Source organism: Apium graveolens, chromosome 5, assembly GCF_009905375.1.
Source record: "Apium graveolens cultivar Ventura chromosome 5, ASM990537v1, whole genome shotgun sequence".
Classification (NCBI taxonomy): Eukaryota; Viridiplantae; Streptophyta; class Magnoliopsida; order Apiales; family Apiaceae; genus Apium; species Apium graveolens.
In genome coordinates this window covers 87,108,078-87,130,330 of record NC_133651.1, presented here as the reverse complement: position 1 = coordinate 87,130,330, position 22,253 = coordinate 87,108,078, and the positions used below count along the sequence as shown (strand labels likewise).

The 22,253-nt window shown below is 35.9% G+C and overlaps 1 protein-coding gene across 2 annotated transcripts; it reads left to right on the top strand.

Moving 5' to 3' along the window:
- The first annotated feature begins 2,514 nt into the window (after nucleotides 1-2,514).
- On the top strand, nucleotides 2,515-4,200 carry LOC141724237 (glucan endo-1,3-beta-glucosidase, acidic-like). Of its 2 annotated transcripts, none has more exons than XM_074526294.1 (2): nucleotides 2,515-2,673; nucleotides 2,996-4,200. In XM_074526294.1, exons 1-2 carry the CDS (start codon nucleotides 2,601-2,603, stop codon nucleotides 4,033-4,035), a joined length of 1,113 nt encoding a protein of 370 aa, XP_074382395.1. In that variant the 5' UTR covers nucleotides 2,515-2,600; the 3' UTR covers nucleotides 4,036-4,200. The 2 variants fall into 2 exon arrangements, with proteins under 2 accessions (XP_074382395.1, XP_074382394.1); XM_074526293.1 differs by having other exon boundaries at nucleotides 2,993-4,200.
- Nucleotides 4,201-22,253: the final 18,053 nt, after the last annotated feature.

Sequence of the window (22,253 nt, the reverse complement as noted above, 5' to 3'; positions counted from 1 at the left end):
AGCTTCCGGACGTGTGCTTCATGAGCACTAGTCCTATCTTATTTCCTGCCCTCAAGGCTATGAACACCTTCTTCCAAAAGGATCTTTTCTTGGACGCCTCCTTCAAAGAATGAGCATCTTCATCATTCAAATGCACTATCCTCTGTATTGGGTTCAGAAAAATCGTGACCTACTTCGTGAATGGGACTCAAGACTCAAAAATATGGGGGTACAATCCCTTCACATGGTCGATGATATTCACTTCCTACAACTTCGGGATATGTATCCTTAAACGGGGTTCGTCATAGCTAGATCAACATGGATGAAGATCTGGAATAAAAAATCTTGGGCATTCAAAGGAGAAAGCACCGTAGATAGTTGATGATTCGTCCCTGGATTTTCTTGAGAGGCAATCAATGGTTAAGTAATGGGGATCTGCGTCCCTGGAATATCAATCCCTCGATTTATTGAGGGCCGAGCACAGAAGAATCTCGATTTTGATAGCGACACTGTGAATCGTGAATGGTGGATCGTCAGTGCTTCTTCGTGCTCTTCATGGTTGTCGTCTTTGTCCCACAAACGGCGCCAAATATTGTGGATAAAAATCTGAAATATATTTATGGCATGTAATTAATGCTAGGGTTTGAGAGTTTCGAGCTTTCAATGGATGCACTTGTATTTTGTGGCTTGAATTTGCCCTTACAAGATGTCTACGTACCTTGGTATATGCCAATGATCAAGTCAAAACGTAGTTCTTGGTGATGTCCTCGGAGCTATGGCGACAAAGGCTCACCAAGGACATAGTGACTTATTCATCATTCTTCGGGAATTAAATCTAAAATGTCGCTTTAGATGATGGCCTCGTGGCTTCTAGCGCCTTCCCGGCTTTGTGACGCTTAGAGCTGTGATCCAACACGGAGCTCTGATTTGTGGGGTAAGACCCCTTATATAAGCTTTAGGAGCCTGTGTTTTAGGGTTACGAGACTTGGTGGACAAGTCTCCATGTTTGATTGAGCTTAGAATTCTTAGAAAATAGGGATTTATTTCCTTATAAGATTTTGTTGCTTGAGAACTACTATTTTAAGAGTTTGAGTCTAACTGTGACTTATTTTTTCAGCTGTAATTTTGGCTGGTTTATGACTCACGAATTTAATAAGAAATTCATGGTTTGTAGACTTTATCTAAGCTTTGTCTAACTAAAATACTGGGTCAAGCCCTTTAATTTAATTGAGTCTTAATCCGACCATAACTTTGGACCTTTATAGTCTAATTAATGCAATATTAATTACTGAACTTTATTAACCGGACTTATCTTTCGAATCAAATCATACCTAATTAATTTGATATTAATTATATAATCTGAATTATTTTTATTCCTTATCATTTACTTTCACATTAAATTTACGGTAGTAGTAAATTTAGAATCTTGAGTCCATCCTTTGTTGATGGGCTATATGATGTCAAATGCACGTCGACAATGTGCTAGTATATTGCAAAATATATCAGAAGTGAGTCTTACGTTTCACACCTGACACCCATTGTTCTCTTAATTCATTATGAGCACGTAAACAGGTTATTGCTCCAATGCTGATAATCCTCCACTATGATCCAAAAATGGAATTCGGGCGAGTAATTATCTTAAAATAAAATAAAATATACCGAAAGTTTAACGCCTTTATGAAAAGGACTCCGAACTTGTATATTTTACAAGGAAAATGCTAGAGACCCCGAATATTATTACAAAAATTGTTCCCAAATATTTTATAAATGGTAACTTTCATAATAATAATATGGGATCCCGCGTGCATTCATATGTACTCACGAATTATATTTAAACACGTGTCATGCCACGTCACTTTGTAACTAGTTCGGTACAAGTTTTGAGTTATGTAGCATTACTCATTTTAGAATGTTTGGGAGAATAGTATGGAAGGATAACGGTTATTTCTACTATGTGGCAATTTTAATTACTGTATTTCTCTATCATTTTCAATTCTTGAAAAAATTTGATTCAGTCCAATAAATTCAGATATTTAATTTTGAATTTGCGTTTAGATGTGGACTTTTATTTAAATTTAAAATCATTTGAATTTGAATTCAACAAAACACAAAAAAATATGATCCGTCCAATTTAAACTTGTACCTTTCGAGTTTCGACTACATAATTCATTCCAAGTTAAACTTTGAGTTATGGATTCGAGTTACATCCAAAACGTCAAAAAAAATATATATTATTTAATTTACATTTAAGATATATATGAAAAATGACTTGGCAGGTTTATTCATCTTATGCTACTTATCGGAGCAGCCAACACATGCAATGCATAATTTGTCCAGACAAACTCGCAAGCAACATTAATTTATTTATTATTTAGTTTACATTTAAGATATATATGAAAAATGACTTGGCAGGTGTATTTATCTTATGCTACTTATCCGAGTAGACAACACATGCAATGCACAATTTGTCCAGACGAACTCGTAAGCAACATAAATGCATGCCTAGTATGTACAAACTATTGAACATCACCCCCCCTCCAAATTTGTTCATCCGGACCGGTTTTATCTTCCTCTATAAACAGGCCCAATTTTATTGACATATCGCCCTTACAACTTTCAAAATGCTTCCAAAGACACCACTGATGCTATTAGTGCTTTCCACACTCTGCATCTTTCTGCAGACAACTTCTTCAGGTACACACTTATGCGCATATGCAGAAGATCCTGCGCTGCATATTTAATTATAGGTTACAGAGTCTGCATGCAAACACTAGGAGTCGAACTTTTGATCTCACACAAGGGGAATAACAGCTGAATCAGTACACCAACCTTTTGTTGGCAGCATATTTATCAAATTAGTACTTAATTTAATTGATTTTATAGCTTTGCTAAGATTAGTTTTTTGAAAATGTGTTATATGTAAAGTCTAACTTAATGCTGTTTTTTTCATGTTATTAAAGTATGTATATCATGTTCATGTATTGGTATTAAAAGTCTTCTTCTGCATAATTAGCAGCTGGACTAAAAGCAGGAACGCAACCAATAGGTGTGTGCTACGGAACATTTGGTAACAGTCAACCATCAGCCCAAGAAGCTGTTTCTATTGTCCAATCTGTTGGCATAGGAAGGATGAGACTTTATGGCCCTGACCACAATGCTCTCCGCGCCCTTGGAAACACTAATATCGAAGTCACCCTTGGTGTACCTAACGACGAACTTGAATGGGTGGCCTCCAGCCAAGATAACGCTAACGACTGGATCCAAGGCAATGTCAAAATCTACCCCCGAGTCAAGTATAGGTACATTGTTGTTGGTAATGGAATAAGTCCAATATTGGATCCCCCCACTTCTGAGTATGCACAATTCCTTCTTCCGGCCTTGCAAAACATTCAGAGTGCAATTTCTGCATCTGGACTACAAAACAGAATCAAAGTGACCACTGCTTTTGATCAAACAGAGATTCTGCATCAGTCTTTCCCACCATCACAGGGTGAATTACGGGTAGAGCTTCGAGAATTTATTGACCCTGTTATAAGTTTCTTGGTTAAGAATAATGCACCGATGCTAGTAAATCTTCACCCTTACTTTGACTATCTCCACAACATGCCAAATAATCCTCCAGAGTTGGCATCTAAAACAGGGAAGCAAGATGTACGGCTTCAATACGCTCTTTTCAAGATTTCAAACAAACCTGTTGTACAAGACGGACGATTTGGCTACACTAATGTGTTCGATGCCATGGTAGACAGTGTATACTCTGCACTGGAGAAGGCCGGTGGCTCCTCTTTGGACGTCGTGGTCTCGGAAATTGGATGGCCGACAGCGCCTGAGGACACTTCTGTAGCCAATATTCAAAATGCAGCAACTCATAACAACGGACTGATTAATCATGTACGCACAGTTGGGACACCAAAAAGATCTCAGAAAAGGATCGAAACTTATATATATGCCTTGTTTGATGAGAACTTGAGGGGTTTAGATGAGAGTCAGAGGCACTGGGGGATCTTTTGGAACAATAATCAGGCTAAGTACCAAATAAACTTCGCTAGCAAATAAACAAATGTGTGTGTATGTAGCACATTTTCTGTATGTCTAATAAGGTTCAGGTTCAGGCATCTATATCACAATGCATTTCTCTAAAGGTGCATTCAAGCTTGCTATCAGAAAGACTGTAATATGCTTGAGCATTAATAAAGACCGTTAACTGATGTTTATGTTTCATTTCGCAACAATTTTGCTCTCCAACTCTTAACTCAAAATGCTAAGTCCACAAAATTTTGAGTACAAAATTTTGCACAAATCAACATGCGTTAGATTTTAATTTAAATATCACATATATTCACATAAATAACAACAACTCATTTGCCTTATTAAAGTATTTGAATAATTAATTAAATTACCTTCGACGTTGTTGAGGATTTTGATTTTCCGGCTTTTATAATATTGTAGGTATGGTATAATATTTATTTAGAATTTCAATTACTAATATAAAAGTTATGTACAGTTTTTATACACAAAATAATATATATAAAAACTTCAAATGAAATTACTTTTATTATTTATTATTGCACGTGACAATCACTTGTACACAAAACCAACCAGGGTTCTCAAATTTTTGACACAAAATCGATAAACCGCTGCTTTTTTTTGTGAGAAGTCGTTAAGATCATGCCGCAGAGAGCCTTGATGAGAATAAGTAAGTAATGCATATTTTTTATCTTGCCTTTTAGTTTTCTATTGCCGTTAAAACTTGATACTTTTTGTGGGTTTAGCAAAGACAATAGCAGTGCTTAGGTTGATAATTAGGGTTATATATATGGCGTGTATATTATATTGGTTGAGACTTGTGAGTTGTGATATGGGTTTTAATAAATTTACTATATTAGTTTCTAATCTGCAACTTTTTTATATATTTGTTTATGTTTGTGTACATGTGAGGGGTAAATGAGCTTTGTGTCATGAAATGGTTTGTGGAATGGTAGAACAATTTTTTTAGAAATTGGGTTATGAAAATTGTAAAGAAATTGGATACTTCCTTAAACGCAAGATTAATCGTGGGGTTATATAGGATCGAACCACACTAAATTGTTTGGTTAGCCGATGATAATTTTATGGCTAGTTTTTCTTTTGGATTCTGTTTTAGTCTTTTATTTGATGGTATCTAGAAACTAGATTATGCAGCTTTGTTTCATAACAGAGCCATTTTTCCCGGATGGCATAGAAGTATTTTCCACGGGCCAAGGAAATATTATGGTTTTCCTGCTCCGTGGGATGAAGATTGTCTCAGACAGCTTCTCAAGAAGTATGTTGAGATTGAGATTATAAAGCTCCCCTGCAATATGCCATCTGCTAAGTGAAAGGACTTCTTATATATCACAATTGGCACCCATGATGCTACAATTTCATGTGCTGAAAGTATAAACAATTCAGAATTCGGCGAAGGAGATGAGAAGGTCGGCAGATTTCAGGAGGTCCTTATCTAGTATTGTGATCGGTGCCTTTGTTTATCCTTTTTTGTCATTACAGGCTAAAGTTTGTGCCTGGTCCTTACAGGCTAAAGAGAAAATGTTCCTCAGTGATTTCAATTCGAGGCATGGTGCGCACAAGGGTTCAGGGGTAAAGTACCTGTCACGGGACTCCCTGAAGGCATGCATATAGGCATGCTTTTTGCCAAAAGGCATGCCCAAATGGCATGCTATTTATCAATTAAATATAATAAAATTTAAAACATAATTGTTATACTAATATACAGTGAACTTGAATATAAAATTAAAGTTAGTTGATAGTAACAACCGAATACCATCATAATACTCATTTATATTAGTAACTTTTTAGATATTCAAATATATGTAAATATTTTAGAATTATATTTATTATTTCTGGATATATCCGGTATTAAAATAATTATTAAAAATATAAAAAAAATTAGTAAAAAGGCATGCCAAATCATGAAAAGGCATGTCTGGCTAATTGACGTCATGGCATGCCCATCTTGGCATGCCCGTGCCGCTGTGACATGCACCTTATTCAGGGGTCCTTAAGGCACATCCACTTCCACCATGTAATCCCTGTATGTTGGGACCTATAGTTTGTGAAGTAAAGAGGCCTCTTACGTACGGGGCTTGACAATCAGCTATTATTATGCAGCCGAGGGGAGGGCCTCTAGCAGTGTAGCTGCAATTTCAAGACCACATGAAAGCAAATGACCAGGTATGTATCTATGTTCTAAACTAGTCAAACTATAGATATATTTCTTATGATCTTTAGGAGCAGACCCAGCAGTTAATGCTAATACAAAGTCTGCAAATTGTTTTTGGATCAACTTAATTAAAATTTGTTTCAAGTTTAAAATATTAATTTATTTAAGCCAAAAAATATATTTTTTTTAAAATTTTGAAACTCGTTTTGTATCCACTTAATATTATCATTCCGATCTATATGAATTAGATCTATTTAATACTGAATGTAGTTCCAAATTTTGTTTATCCAAACTATTTTTTATTTATTGGTTAAAAAATTATATACTGATTAGTAACTATGTTATAACTTGAGAAAGAAAAAAAGTTACTAATATGATGTTTTTTTCTTAAATGAGTTTGGTATCCCATTATCTCTCATGGATATTACTTTGAAATATATGTATCTAATTACCTGATTTTTTTTATAATTGTAGGATGAATACTATGAAAGAAAAACCACAAAACAGCTAAAAAAATTATAACTGTAGGTGCAAGAAGATTTTAGTGACATTCTTGAGTTCATGTTGGTTCGGGGAGAGATGGATCCCGTCAAGTGAGATCACAACCCATAATGGTGAAGAGAGAATGTAAGAGGTGACACCTTTGAAACTCGCGTTATACTTATTCTCAATCTTTGAGTTGCTCATCGCGACTTTTTATCCACGATCAGTTCTAAGTCCACAACGTGGTCTAGATTCTATGCCCATGTAAACAAACTTTCACCCTTGCTTCTTCTTTCACTCCATTTAGGAATTTCATTATGCAGGATAGGGATGGGAAATGATAAAAGAAAGGGTAAATCACCTATCTTCTCATAGAACGGTGGAGTCCCAATAAATCATAAGATTTATCCAAAAAAATCAATTTATGTTCGTATCTATTCAATAATGAAGGATTACACGAGTTTATATAGTTAATATCATTACTTGGAACTCAAGTAATTAACAAATGATAAGAAAACTAAATATTTATAATATCATACAACCAGAATTAGATAAAGGAAAAATCCTTATATTATTCTACTACTATAATCTAGATTGACCTAATAATATACTTAATACAAGTAAAATAATCATTTAAGTATAATCTATTATATTCATAAATAATAAAGTATGTTATATTTAAATCAATTTACTAGTTTCTTTTTCCGCATCATTTCCCCTTGGAAATTTCCTCTGGAACTCTTTCAATTGAAGCTAATAATTCAATAAATTTTCGGCGGTAATATCGCGGTCCCTGTTTGGGCATGTGACAATCATCTTTCATTTAGGAACTTGGTGGTTGTCGAACGGAATTGGCGACAGACCATAGTCATTAGGGATGACAAAATAATCCGACCAATACCCGAAATTTCGGATTTATCGAACCTGAATTTTTGGATCTGGAATTGGATAATGGATCTAATTTTTCAACCCGAATTTTTTTGGATTTGAATTTGGATTTTAGGTATATCGATCCGAAATCCAATCCGAACCCGAAACCCCAATATATATAAAATTATTAATTTATATATATAAGATGTAATATATATAATATTATACATTACACATTATATATAATTTACTTTTATATTATTTTAGGTAGTATACATCATACAGTATACATATTATCGTATAATTTTGGAACATTTATTTATATTTACCGTAAAAATTAACTACTAATAAATTTCAGTGAAATTAAAAAGTCATTTTTGTGCAAAAACAATAATAATTGAGGTCATCAAACTGCAATTAAGTCTAATTTAAACGGGTGATAAGGTGAACAAAACATCTTCCATTGATAATTCTAGTTAATTTGGTGTTAATTGGGTTGATTATTAAAACATTAGTTATGAATATATAAACTCAAATGATGTTAGGGGAGAATGGTTAAAGGTGCCACATTAAAATTCATCTCCCCCTATTGCTCCAGGTTGATACCAAACTGTTACAAATTGCAAAAGTAACATGAAGCTAATATTCAAGGCATCACATAGCATAGCCGGATAAATGAGAAAATTGATAAATAACTTAAACAAAATCCTTCATTTTATTAGAGTAGTCAGCTCTAGTTCCATCAATTTATCGACATGCATGTATATCTTCCTTCGTTAGTGTTTTTTTAACCATCAATTAGCCACAATCCATTTATCTCTTGGACCATCATATAAAAGAGGTTTACCATCTTTTAATAACACAAAACTGTCTATATAATCAAAAGATTAGTAGCTCGGATAAGTAGCATAAGATGAGTACACATGTCAAGTCATTTTTCATATATATCTTAAATGTAAACTAAATAATATATAAATTTATTGTTTTTGACGTTTTGGATGTAACTCGAATCGGTAACTCAAAGTTTAACTTGGAATGAATTATGTAGTCGAAACTCGAAAGGTACAATTTTAAATTGGACGAATCATATTCTTTCGTGTTTTGTTGAAATCAAATACAAATAGTTTTAAGTTTTAAAATTAAGTCCACATCTAAACTCAAATTCAAAATCGAATATCTGAATTTATTGGACTGAGTCAAATTTTTTTAAGAATTGAAAATGATACAAAAATACTATAATTAAAATTGCCAAATGGTAGAAATAGCCGTTATCCTTCCATACAATTCTTTGCAAGAGGAGACGACTCCATGATTGATACTATTGAGTATTGACTCTCCCAAACATCTATATATCTATATATATTTATATAAAGGAAGATCCCGCCCGGAGGACGTGGCGGTTTCAACCATCTACTTTCCATATTTTGTATTATATTATGCATCCAAGTTATAGTTCATTGATGTAGCAGTGAGTTTATATCTTATATATATTCAATTCTGAATTCAAAATGTTCCGTTGTTGCAACTTGCAAGCAATTAATTACACTGAATGTCAACAGGCAAGCTTTTCATATTATTGTAACTACAACAACCTTCTCAGCTTCCACGTGTCCTTTACTATGAAGGGTTATAAATACTTTATGAATTCAGAGAAGCATTGAAACTAGTAGAAAAGATATGTATGTTCTTATTCTTAGTATATTTTCTAAAACAGCGAGATGATGATTTACATCTCATTATTTTTTAGCCACAAAAGGTATGCAATTTTCCTGTTCTAATGTTTGTCTTCTTCGTTCTTCAATTTTTTTATATTGTAGTTTATACATCATTTGTCTTTCCATTTTTGATCTAATGAGAGGATTACACTACCATGTCGATGTTTTCGATAGACAACTACGTGTAATTAAAAGACGATAAACCCCCTCTCATATTATGGTCAGAGAGATGAAGGGGTTGTGGCTAATTGATGGTTAAAAAGCCACTAACGAAGGAAGATATGCATGCATGTCGATAGATTGATGGAACTAGAGCTGACTACTGTAGTAAAATGAAGGATTTTATTTGACTTAGTTATCAATTTTCTCATTTGTTAGTTCTATATACTTGATATCCTTTGATTCTAATATTTCATATTTTCTATTCAAACTCTATGGACTTGCTGAGCATGTGTGATCATTTTTTTTACTTGCTAAATTTCTGAAGCAGCTCCTGTTTTGGCTAATAAAGCTGTTGGGAAATGGAAGGAAAAATAACGAATAGATGGTGCGGCGATCATTTTTGTTTTGTTAGTATTTAAATTAGGAACCTGAGACTGAAGAAGTTATTACCAGTGATCTTTTCTTTAATCCTTTTGTGTAGGTTTGTTTTGTGTAATTAAAAGGGAGGAAACAATTATATTTTTTGTTGTAAAGACACAAGTTAATCGTTTAGTTAGTGGCTGCTATGTTAGTTAAGTAAAATCTTGGCACCATTATCAAGTTATGCTATGTGATGTCTTGAATCTTAGCTTCATGTTAACATTTGCAATGCGTGTTCGATCTCGGGTGCTTGTATTATTAATTATACATATTTTTAGATTTCAAGTTTCGGATTTTAGGTATGTTCATATCCAGTCAAAAAAATTCGGGTTTCGGGTATACTCGAATCCAATCATCTATTGGATCAGGTCTGGGTATTCATTTTCGGTATTTATAGGGTTCGGATTCTGCGACAGCTGACCTGATCTGATTGCCATTTGTAGTAGTCTTCATCTCCACTCAACCCTCTATCCGTTTCCATTGACTTTCTCATTGGAACCATAACAAAGCATCTCCATTAATTACAGCTACTTCCACCTATCCTCCTCTCTTAATCTGTAGAACTGGAAATGTCACAAGGCCTGTAAGATCGACCCATCTAGATTTACCCCATCAAATAATGGCATGTCCCGCTTTTTAAATCTCCATTTTGCACCCCACATGGATTTTATTCCTACAATTGCAAGTTGCAGAACCCCACTCCAAGCTCCCATTTTTGTTATTTTTAAATTTTATCTTTTATGTTAAATTGATTTATATATCTTCCATTTAAATACTGGATCTTTTGTACTATTCATATTATAATATTTTTTAGCGACTATATTTGAACTCGGCCAAATCATTTGTTACTCGGACTCTGTTAGAATTGTCCAACATGAATGTGTCCCAATATCGGACTCAACAACATTTTGAAAAATATATATGTTTTGTCCCAAAATAAGTGTAAGTCGAGTGTGCATGTCCGAGTTTCGAGTGTTCTACACAGGTACTCGAAGGTAAAATGAAGAGTCGTAGTAACATGGCTTCATTTTTCCTGGCTGTTCGAACTACCTTGCCCTGGGCTCGTTTGTTGGATTCTTTTTACAGATATGTTGATAAAAAAAAATCGATTACCACCGAGCAAATTCAACTGGAATTTCAATTGTTCATTCTGGATCATCCCAAACATCTTCTTTTGGTTTTCTCCGGATCTGTTGATTCTTCCCTCCAATCTCTAATGAAAAGCTTCCATATATTTGTAGTACTTCCTTGACCTCTCCTCGAGGCTTGACATCCACCACTGCTATGATATGGTCGGTCGAAGATGCCTCTACTAGTTCGTACCTCTCCTCTATGTAGGATCACGGAATGACTATGTCAATTGGTAAATATTTTATGTTATGGATAGAATTGAGTTAGAATTTGTGGAGGAGTTTGGAAGTATTATAATTGTCAATCTTAGGGATTTGGCCATGTGTACTCGCGATGATGCTCAATTCGAGATAATGTAAACATGTTAGTCGAATTTACTTGGACAAGGAATAAAGGAGCGGCAAAAAAAGTTAGACAGGTAGCTGATTATTATATAATTATTAAGTAAATTTTGGCTTGCAAGTTTTTATCTTTCGCATGAAAGGGTTTTTTTTTGTTTTAAGCACTTAGGGTTTCATTTTTCTAGTTTGGAGTCGGTTTTTGTCTATTTTCTAATTTTTTGACAAATATGGCTTATAGCCTTACAAATGAGTATCTATTCTAATAAATTCTCGGGGTGAGCGAGGATCGAACCCAGGAGAGGATAAGCTTTTAACCACTTGAGCTATCCAACTGTGCTCGTCTATTTTCTATTTAGATTGGGCTTCTATATGCGTGCGTTTGTAAGATGGATTCAGATATTTGCTTATTTTCAAGCTGGTCTTGAATTTCTTCTTGGATTCTTATTCGGCTTAAGTTATTGTCTAGCTATTATATACTCATATCTTGCAATCTTTTGGGAATTCATTGGATGATGCAAAATTTTTGTTTTGAGATAAACTGGGATTAGTTTTTTTCTTATAAACTTCAAAGACTGGATTGTTTTAAAGGTTAGATTTAAATTACTTAGTTTTTGGATTGATGTAAGCAATTTGAGATTCAAAATTCCCGTTTCTGGATTGATTGTGTTCTTTTGAAATATCCTTTCTTTTTTCTTGTTTTATTTCTTAACATCCGAGTGTTTGTCGGAGGTGCCATGGATCTCTATTGCTCTGACACCAATTTGGGGTGAATTAAATTATTTCTATAAAGTATTTGTATAAGAAGCACACTGATAATGCAATCGATCTGTTTTCTGAGAAATGAAATGCATAAACTGATATTCAACAAAATACTCTAATGAGAATTACAATTCACCACACATTGAGAAGTGATTTTAACTCTACTGGACAATAAAACAATTCACTATTTTCATGCCCTACTCCACTGGTTCTTTTCCCTTTTATTCCTTTCACTCAAAAATTCCCAAATTACTCCTCTAGAAACATCTGTTACTTCACCACTTTCTACTGTGCCCCTTTGTTCATCTTGTTTCTGCTCCTTTTAGCGCAAGTAAGTAACACTGAGCCATTTTGATTCCTTGAACTTAGCTGTTGTTTTGAAAACTGCAAGCAGTATTTTAAACAAAAGAAACAACCAAGTTTGGATGTCAAATGCTAGGATTTTCTTTGCCTATGTGGTCTGTTCATGCTTCCACGATCTTACAGCGGCAGTGATGTTAATGGATTATTGGATTGTATTCTTCAAGCTTTAATAGTGATTACATGTCTCTTATTGGTGATGTGTGCCTCAAATCTCATACATCCTTTTGAAAGAGTTTACCCATCCACTACCTGTTCTTCTGCATGATACGTTTGCATTTGTTTTTTATTGCAGGTGGGCATATAGTAGTCATCATTATGTATGGGCGTGGCTCTGGTGGAATCAGTTATATGGGGTGGCGGAGGCGGTTCTGAATCATATTATTGAGGTACACTTCTATCATCTTATGGGTTATTATAAAGAAGCACCATGACAAGTAAATATCTCTTTGGTTGGTCACCTAGGAATATAGTTGTGAATTGGGATGACCATGAATTGAAATGTCAATTTAAAATATTAACGGAGCTCTGGATTGTTGGAAAGCATCATACATTTTATCGCTTTTGTCTCAGCGACAAATTTTGGCCTATTAAATAGGGTGCTTTAGGATGTGGAATTATAGTAGCTCGTCTGTTGTGATTCTAGGGATTTGAAAAATTTTCATGTTCCTAACAAGCCTCGTTTGTTGATTAATGGATAATTATAACTTGGAGTTTTATCAGGATGGGTGTTTATTGCCTGGTGTTTTGGATTGTTCTTTGGGTATTACTATCAGATTATTGCTTCTGCCTAGTGTTATTATTCGCTGTTGATGTTCATGTCATTCTGGATAAGTACTTGATAGAAAAGCGCTGATGGCATATTAAATCACGGAATCACGTGTTTTTTGATTTCATTTTGTGTTGAAACACATTAACAACTTCTTTGGTTGCGATCTATAGTGCCGAGTAAGAAATTACTTATATAATAGGTTAAAAGATCTTTAAAGGCTTTTAAATAACTAGAGGGGAGCAGCCGTAAGTTGTATAGGAGAAATTGATTGAGTTTTTAAGTAGAAAAATTAATTACTAAGTTTAATGCACATGTTTCCCATGGCATTTGCTACATATTCGACATTTTGTTTTTGATGTGTATTTTGAAATTAAATTTCATTTTAGAAATCCCTTGTGTTTCACTCAAAATTAATCTGTCTTGCTTTTTGAAGAAATCATTAATTACAAATTATTCCTCTATAAGAGTATTCCTACGGTAAATTAAGGGAACGGACCTTTTTGTATATATATGGCCCTTGAAAAATTAAAAAATAAAATTTAGCTCACTTAAGAAATTCAAAAATTAGAAGTGTATTATGGCTTCCTTAAAGTGCATTTTGCACCACAAAATTATATGTTTCACATTGTGATTCAGAGAAAGGTGAGAATTATCGGTTGTGACATGCGACTTCATGCAAATTTAGTGCTACCAGAGTTGTCACCTTTCTTCCACATATTTAAAGGTAATTGGTTCGTTTTTACATCTTTCTTGTTGACAATAAGGGTATGGTTGTTATGCTTGAGTCCAAATTGACTTAATCAGTGTATTTCTAAGATTACAACTTATGCTCAAATAGACTTTAGGTTGTGTTTACTAGGTGAGAAAGGAGAACGGGAAAGGATTGGAATGAAAAATTATATATAAACTTATGGATTAGCAAAGAATGTGGAGATGATGCCAACAAAGGGTTGGTGCAGTGACTGAGCTCTCACCTCCTTTAGAGGTCAAGGGTTCGACCCTGGGTGTGTGAGTTCAAAAAATAAAATAAAAAGAATGTGGAGATGATGGTGAATAAATAGCAGGGATTAGAAATCTTTTTATGATGAAGATTGTAGACAAAAATAAGGATGTAGCATTCCTTTCAAAATGACGGGGTTATAATCAGGAAAATAAATAAGGACTGACTAAAAAATATAAACGTTTCCCCCAATATACCACAATAAAAGTACAGATCTCATTCCATTCAATTTAATTAAGCACAACCTTATAATTGAACTTTAGAAACAGACAATAAGATGTAAGCGATAATTTTGAGTTGAACTATCCAAACAGATAATGAGATTTAAGTTATAAACTAATAACCTAACAGTAACATCTCAATAGTTAATAGCTTGTAAGGATAAATAAGACGATCACTTTTACAATACAAAATGAAGTAAGAAATAATAATAAAAATGTAAGTCAAACAGGTCCTAGATATAATTTTTTCATATCCAGGAAAGAAACCTATATATATATGTATATTCTTTCCCTCCACAATTTGTTTTGGAATTGATGTGGTGGTTCGTAAGATGATTACTCCCCTCCGTCCCTTTTTAGTTGTCACAATTGCAAAAAAAACACAAATATTAAGAAGCATTTAATTTTTTACTTTGTTTCCATGTTTGCCCCTAATTATTGCATTTAAAGGTGAGTTATGTGGGTCTACATAAAATATAGAGTCAACCATTGGAACTAGATATATAAGGGTATAGATGGAAATATCTCTATAAAAATGTTTTGGAATGGGAAATGTGACAACTATTTATTTACAATTTTTTTTTGCAAATGTGACAACTATATAGGGACAGAGTGAGTATTATAATAAAGATTCTTGTCTAGATAAGGTTGTGGAACAAGGTCACTTGTCCCAATGGGGTCGTGAAGTAGACCACCAGAAAATATAATGGGTGTGCATTTATAGTCTTACCTTTCCGAGGGCGACAATGGAGTAGAAACGAGTAAATGAAGCAGAGAAAGGTTATGTGAGGTGTACGCCCATCCCAACTCGGTAAGTTGACTTGTGATATTGACCACCAGAAAATTTTATGCGTATGCATTTATGATCTCACCTTCCTAGGACGGAGTAAGTAATACTGAAGTGCGAGAATTATGACCACTGGTCAAAACAATAATAATTCGAGGCTACATTGACTGCTTGTGATAATCTTGACAATTTCGTACACATTGATAATCTGGGACTTCATAAGTGTGACAATTTCTTACACATTTATAATCTGGGACTTCATAAGAGTGCCCATGCTTGCTGAACCTAGGGGTGTACGCTCACATGAAAATATGAGACATCAACACGTAATACATCAGTGAGAGAATCTTGAGAAAGAAACAATGAGGTTTATAATTTGAATGTTATAAGATTATGTACACTTTCATTATGTATCTATTGGTAGAGAGTTAATCTTAGTTTTACACCTTCTTCGCTTAGTACTTAAATTTACAAAATAAAGTATGGAACTATTCAATATATTTTGTTAATAGCCACCACTATAGATTATATAGTTCTACAAACTCCAATAGAAAATTCAGTTTTCCAATTCCTTAAGTTATATTGTTAAATTTTTTACCTATGAGATGACACATTTATTATGTTACTAGTTGGGTCAAAGTGCTTATCTGTACTTCTGCCGGGCTTATGCACTTGTTTTTTTGTGGAACTTTTGTAAGTCATACTAAAATATTTCTGATACCCAATATATAAGTGTTATTGTTTTTTCTCTTTTACTCTCGAACTCACTTGAAAGCCAGCTTGAGGCACTCATATCGGAACATTGACATTTAATATAAGCTGCACGAAGTAATATGCTTACTCTTATCTACCTACGGCTGCTGGGACCACTTAGTGCTATGCACTTTTTTCATCTATAAATAGAATACAGCATAAATGCATAATGCATCACATATGCTTAGTAGAATGAGTGAAGTTTATTGGAGAGCCCGTATGGAGCTAAAACTGGCAAATCTGCTTGGGAAATCTTTTTGTGCTTACATCTATGGCACGATTACAGTAAAATGTAATGGTGTGGAGACTGTGCTCTTTGAAGCCCCCAACAATAGTCCTGTTCAACTATGGGTTGGTCAATGCATCCCCCTGAGAATATCGAGTGTAAAGATACTGGTGAACACAACCTTCACAGTTAGTTTAGATCTTTATAATGCTAATTGGGCTGGTGAAAGGAGTGATCAGTTGCTTGAAAATGTAACAACTGATCTCCCTCCTCCACTATCAATATCAGAGAGAGCTCACAGCTATGATTTTCCTGGGCAGAGGGGTGATTTGCTTGTCAATATCTATTGGTCAAGGGTCTGATAAGGAGCAATATATCTATGAAGGCGTTTATGATATAAAATAATTGATGTATTGTTCTGTAATAGTTTGTCTGCATGTTTTGCTTGGCTTCCTATGTAATATGCTACAGTTTTATCATGTTTCCTGGCTTCAACAGCATATCTTTATAAAAATATGTTAGAAACAAATGATGTATATGCCTTGTATTTTAGAGTTCTTGTCACTGATTTGAGGTATCTATCACTAATTGAGCTATCTAGTTTTCTGAAATGATGCAGTGATCCTAACACCACTAGTCTACGCTGTGTGGTTGACTTGACCATTGTTTTTACACGTCACTACAAGAAAATCACACATTTCTATACCATGATATTCGAGCTTAGTTCAAAAAAATCAGCCCGACTATAAATGGGGCTTACCCAAGGTTAATTTCATGCAGATTTAGATCCATTTGATTTTGTTGAGCAATTTGAATTTGAAATATTTACGAGGTTTCTGGTTATAAATATCTGGCCGCGTAATGGATTCAACAATCTAAATGTCCTTAGAGAACCTAGCTGAGACTTTACTAAGACGAGGTCTTCTGAGTTTCTATCTGTGTTCCAGAAATCGCTAGGCGTGCCAGGGCGGTGAGGGTACTTTTGAGGGATTAATCGGCAAGTCAGAAATTAAACGGACCGATTAATCGGAAGAATATTAATATTATTTTTTAATTTTTATAATTATATAATGATCAATATGTCATATATTTGTTTGAAAAAAGAAATTAGAATGATATTAAACAATATTTACACATTTGACATGCGTTATGTACTAATTATTGAGTTTATAATATTAACTATATTTTAATTCACACTTTTAAATTAATTATAATATGTTATTTTTATATTTTAAGTTAAAAAATAAATATATTAGATTACTTGTTACTTATTACCAATATTTTATATTAGATTTTGACATGATATTGTGTGAAATTATGAAATAATGAATTAAATTTATAAAAACGTAAAAATAATATTTTTTAAATTATTTTCCGCCTAGACTGTCTAGGACCGATTTTTGACCGCCTAGCCCGCCTAATCCTGATTTTGACCCGATTTTTTGAAAAAACGCCTAAATCACCGTTAATGTCCGAGTCGGGAGGTTTTACCCCGCCTAACGCCTAGACGTGCGTCTAGACCGATTTTTAGAAAACGGGTTCCTATAAAGATCTTCAATTGATTTGCTACGTTTCTTGATTCATCAAGGTTAGCATAAAATTGTACTAAAGAAAATAATGTTGATTTAAGATGTTTAATAAGCGAGGTCTGATTGTTATATAGGTTTCTAATTAAATTTGGAACTTTAGCAAAAAAATAAAGTAAATAAATGTGAATTAGCTCTCATTTCAGTGAAAATAAGAACCATTAAGATGTAAACAGATATGTTTATAGAACATGTAAGTTTAATACTCCCTCCGTCCTAAATTAGTTGTCGCATTTGACTTTTATACGTAATTTAAGTTATCTTGACTATATATTTGATAGGGATAAATAAATTATGATTGTATAATTAAATACTGCATTAATTGTACAAGCTGTGGGCTGCTAGGCCCAATAATAAGATGTATAATATTCAAACCAGAAAGGTTAAGCCTGATGGACCAGATCAGGCCTGGTGGAATAAAAAAGACCCAAAAGCCCTGATTATTAATTAATTTCGTAATTAATTAATAAGGGAAAAATCAGCTATTGAGAAGAGTCCCGATAAGGATATAAATCCTTATAGATTAGCCTCAAGGGGACCTAAAAGGATAAGGAATCAGCTTCCTACTTCCTAGGACTCCTAAGTCTATCCTAATTCAGAGGCTTGTCCACCAAGTCTCCTATACCAAGTCCAATTCAAGGACTCCCACATCTATATAAGGGACCTCACCCCACAAATCAGAACTACGTTTTTTGACTTGATCCTTGGCAATCAGCAAGGTACGTAGGCATCTTGTTAAGGCAGATTGAGTCACGAAACACAAGAGCAGTCAAATCGAGCCTCGAAGCTCACGTTCCTTAGTATTAAATACAGCAATTATATATATTAGTTTTTAATCCATAACATTTGGCGCCGTCTGTGGGAAAGCAACAACAACCATGGCGAGAACACGGAGAACAATTGGAGCTCTAGAGGAAGGAACACCATCAGAGGCAACCCAGGTGATTTCATCAACCGTGGAGGTTCCTCCCCATTCAACTTATGCATCTACTCAGGGGGAAGCCCAGACAGGGGCAACTCATCCTCAGCCACAAGGGACAACTCCCCCGACTATTCAAGGTACGAATCCTCAAGTTCAACAAATACATATACCTGTGAATTCTCGACCCGTCGGGTATGAATATTCAGCTATTGTTACTACTAACCCCCCTTATGGGATGCCCCTTCGCCCTGAGGTTGGAGGAAGCGGATATGCTAGGCGAGGCGAAGCACGAGGGCAGTCACCCCCCTATATACGAGGTTTGGGTCCTATTCCTGAGGATCGGGAATTTTCTGGTCCTTATACTGAGAGAGACTCCGAATCTTCGGATGATGAAGTGGCCCCGAGAAGGAGGTGTCCTGGAAAAGAGCCAATGACCGACGGAAGGCAACGCCCCCAAAGCACCCCAGGGGCGAATCCCCAAGAAGTGCAGGAAAAGATCAGGGCTCATGAGGCTGAAATCCAAAGGCTGAGGCGTGATTTGGAGGCTCACCAGGCCACCAGACCCGAGATATCTCCTAGGGGGAGAAATCCTCCTCCCGTCATAGACCTGGATGGTCCGGTAAGAAGAAGGGCTGCTGTCCCAAGAACTGATCCAAGCAATCTCCTTCCCCTTGGAGATCCTGATGATCCAACTCCACCCTTCACAGAAGAGATAATGAATGCCCATATCTCAAGGAAATTCAAGATGCCCACTATCAAAGCCTATGATGGCACGGGAGACCCCGCTAATCATGTTAGGACATTCTCTAATGCACTGTTGCTGCAACCCGTGAATGATGCTATAAAATGTCGGGCCTTCCCTCAAACCCTGTCGGGTATGGCTCAAAGATGGTACAGTCGCCTACCCCCAAATTCTATTGGATCATTCAGAGAATTAAGTCAGGCTTTTATTAAGCAATTCATCAGTGGAAGAGTCCATGAGAAAAGTTCGGCATCTCTTATGAGTCTTGTGCAGGGAGCTAAGGAATCCTTAAGAGATTACCTGAATCGTTTTACAAAGGAGGCTTTAAAAGTCCCAGACCTTGATGATAAGGTAGCCATGATAGCACTGCAACAAGGAACTAGGGATGAGTTTTTCAAGATGTCTTTGGCCAAACGACCCCCTGAGAGCATGTTGCAGCTCCAAGAGAGGGCAGGGAAGTATATCAAGGTTGAAGAAATTATGAGGAAGACCGTAGTAAGTAATGAGCCCACTGGAGGCAAGAAACGAAAAGCTGATTTGGAGTATATTGCTAAGGACAAATATCCTAGAACCGAACAAGACCCTGATTCAACCCCCAAGAAGGGAGGACCTGGGCAAAAGTTCACTGAATACGCTAAGCTGAATGCTCCCAGAAGTCAGATTTTGATGGAGATTGAGAAAGACAGAGATATTCGCTGGCCTAAGCCCTTGAAGGCTGATCCCGCCAAGCTAGATAAAGGCAAGTATTGCAGGTTTCACAAAGATGTTGGCCATGACACCGATGAATGTAGGCAATTGAAAGATGAAATTGAATTTTTGATTCGAAAAGGAAGATTGAACAAGTATACTGGAGATGGAGGGGACAGAAATAATAATGAAAGGAAGAACTTTGAAGATCGTAGGAGGGACCAAGATGATCAGGGGCGAAACCCCCAGCCTAGAGGACCAGTTATAAACACCATTTATGGAGGGCCGAGACCTCGAGGGCCTGTGATAAACACGATCTTTGGAGGTCCAACTGCTGCTGGATTGTCCAAAAATTCCAGAAAGGCATATACTAGAGAGGTTATGCATATTGTTGGAGAAGCCCCGAAGAGGGCTAGGACAGAAGTAACATTGGCTTTTGATGATTCCGACCTAGAGGGTGTGAAGTTTCCCCATGACGACCCGCTGGTCATAACACCAATAATAGGAAATAGCCCGGTTAAGAGGGTCCTTGTGGATAATGGTGCTTCTGTGGATATCTTGCTCCACGACACCTTTCTAAGGATGGGGTATAACGACTCCCAGTTAACACCAACCGACATGCCGATATATGGATTTGCTGGAGTAGAATGTCCTGTGGAAGGGATAATCAAATTGCCAACCACCATAGGTACGGAGCCAAGGCAAGCAACGCAGATGCTGGATTTCGTGGTGGTAAAGGCTAGTTCAACTTATAATGCTATCATGGGGAGAACAGGGATACATGCCTTCAAGGCAGTCCCCTCTTCCTACCATTCAGTCATGAAGTTTCCCACCCGAAACGGGATTGGAGAAGAGAGAGGAGATCAAAAAATGGCTAGAAGCTGTTATGTGGCCTCTTTGAGGGCAGATGGAGTCGGGGGGCAGGTTCTTCCTATTGAAGATATGGATGTTCGAGAAATGATGAGAATAGAGGAAGGCCAGCAGAAGAATTGGTTTCGGTTCCTTTAGATCCCAAGAATCCTGAGAGGATGACTTTCATTGGAGCCACATTAGAGGAGCCCTTTAGAGGGAAGTTAGTGAAATTTTTGCAAGAAAATAGTGATGTGTTTGCATGGTCAGCAGCTGATATGCCAGGCATAGACCCGGAGTTAATTACTCACAAGCTAAACGTAGATCCAAGCCGGAAGACAGTGAAACAAAAGAAAAGAAATTTTGCCCCGGAAAGACAAGAGGCTATAAAGCAGGAAGTGGAAAAGCTCTTAGAGGCTGGTTTCATTGAGGAGATTCAATTTTCGGAGTGGTTAGCAAACCCTGTAATGGTGAAGAAGGCTAATGGAAAGTGGAGGATGTGTATAGACTTCACCGATCTAAATGATGCATGCCCCAAAGACTGTTTTCCGCTGCCTAGAATTGATACTTTGATTGATGCTACCGCTGGACATGAGATGCTGAGTTTCATGGATGGGTTTAGCGGATACAACCAGATCAAAATGCATAAGGATGACATTCCAAAGGTATCATTTATCACTGACTTTGGTGTTTATTGTTATCTTGTTATGGCGTTTGGTCTCAAGAATGCAGGAGCCACCTATCAAAGGTTGGTGAATAGAATTTTTAAGGATCTTATTGGTAAGACTATGGAAGTCTATGTTGATGACATGTTAGTCAAGAGTCTAGTAAAGACTGATCATATAGCCCATTTAAGGGAAGCTTTTGAGGTCCTGAGGTACCACAAGATGATGTTGAATCCGACGAAGTGTGCTTTCGGAGTAGGATCTGGAAAATTCTTGGGATTGATGGTCTCAAAGAGGGGAATTGAGGCTAACCCCGATAAAATAAAGGCAATCCTGGACATGGAACCCCCAAAAACTGTCAAGGATGTTCAGAAACTCACAGGAAGGGTTGCTGCGCTAGGACGATTCATCTCCAAGTCAGGAGACAAGTGCTTGTCATTCTTCAAGTCATTAAAGAACATTAAAGACTTTGTATGGAGTGAGGAAAATCAGAAGGCATTTGAAGAGTTAAAGAAGTATATGGGCCAGGCCCCGTTGTTGGCCAAGCCAGTTTTGGGTGAAGTTTTATTCTTGTACTTGGCTGTTTCAGAAAGCGCCTTGAGCGCGGTGTTGGTTAAGGAGGAA

Excerpts from the sequence above, each read along its gene's own strand:
- LOC141724237 (XM_074526293.1), top strand. The coding sequence starts at position 2,601 with ATGCTTCCAAAGACACCACTGATGCTATTAGTGCTTTCCACACTCTGC. Across the intron at positions 2,674-2,992 it reads TCTGCAGACAACTTCTTCAG|CAGCTGGACTAAAAGCAGGA; the intron begins GTACACACTTAT and ends CTGCATAATTAG.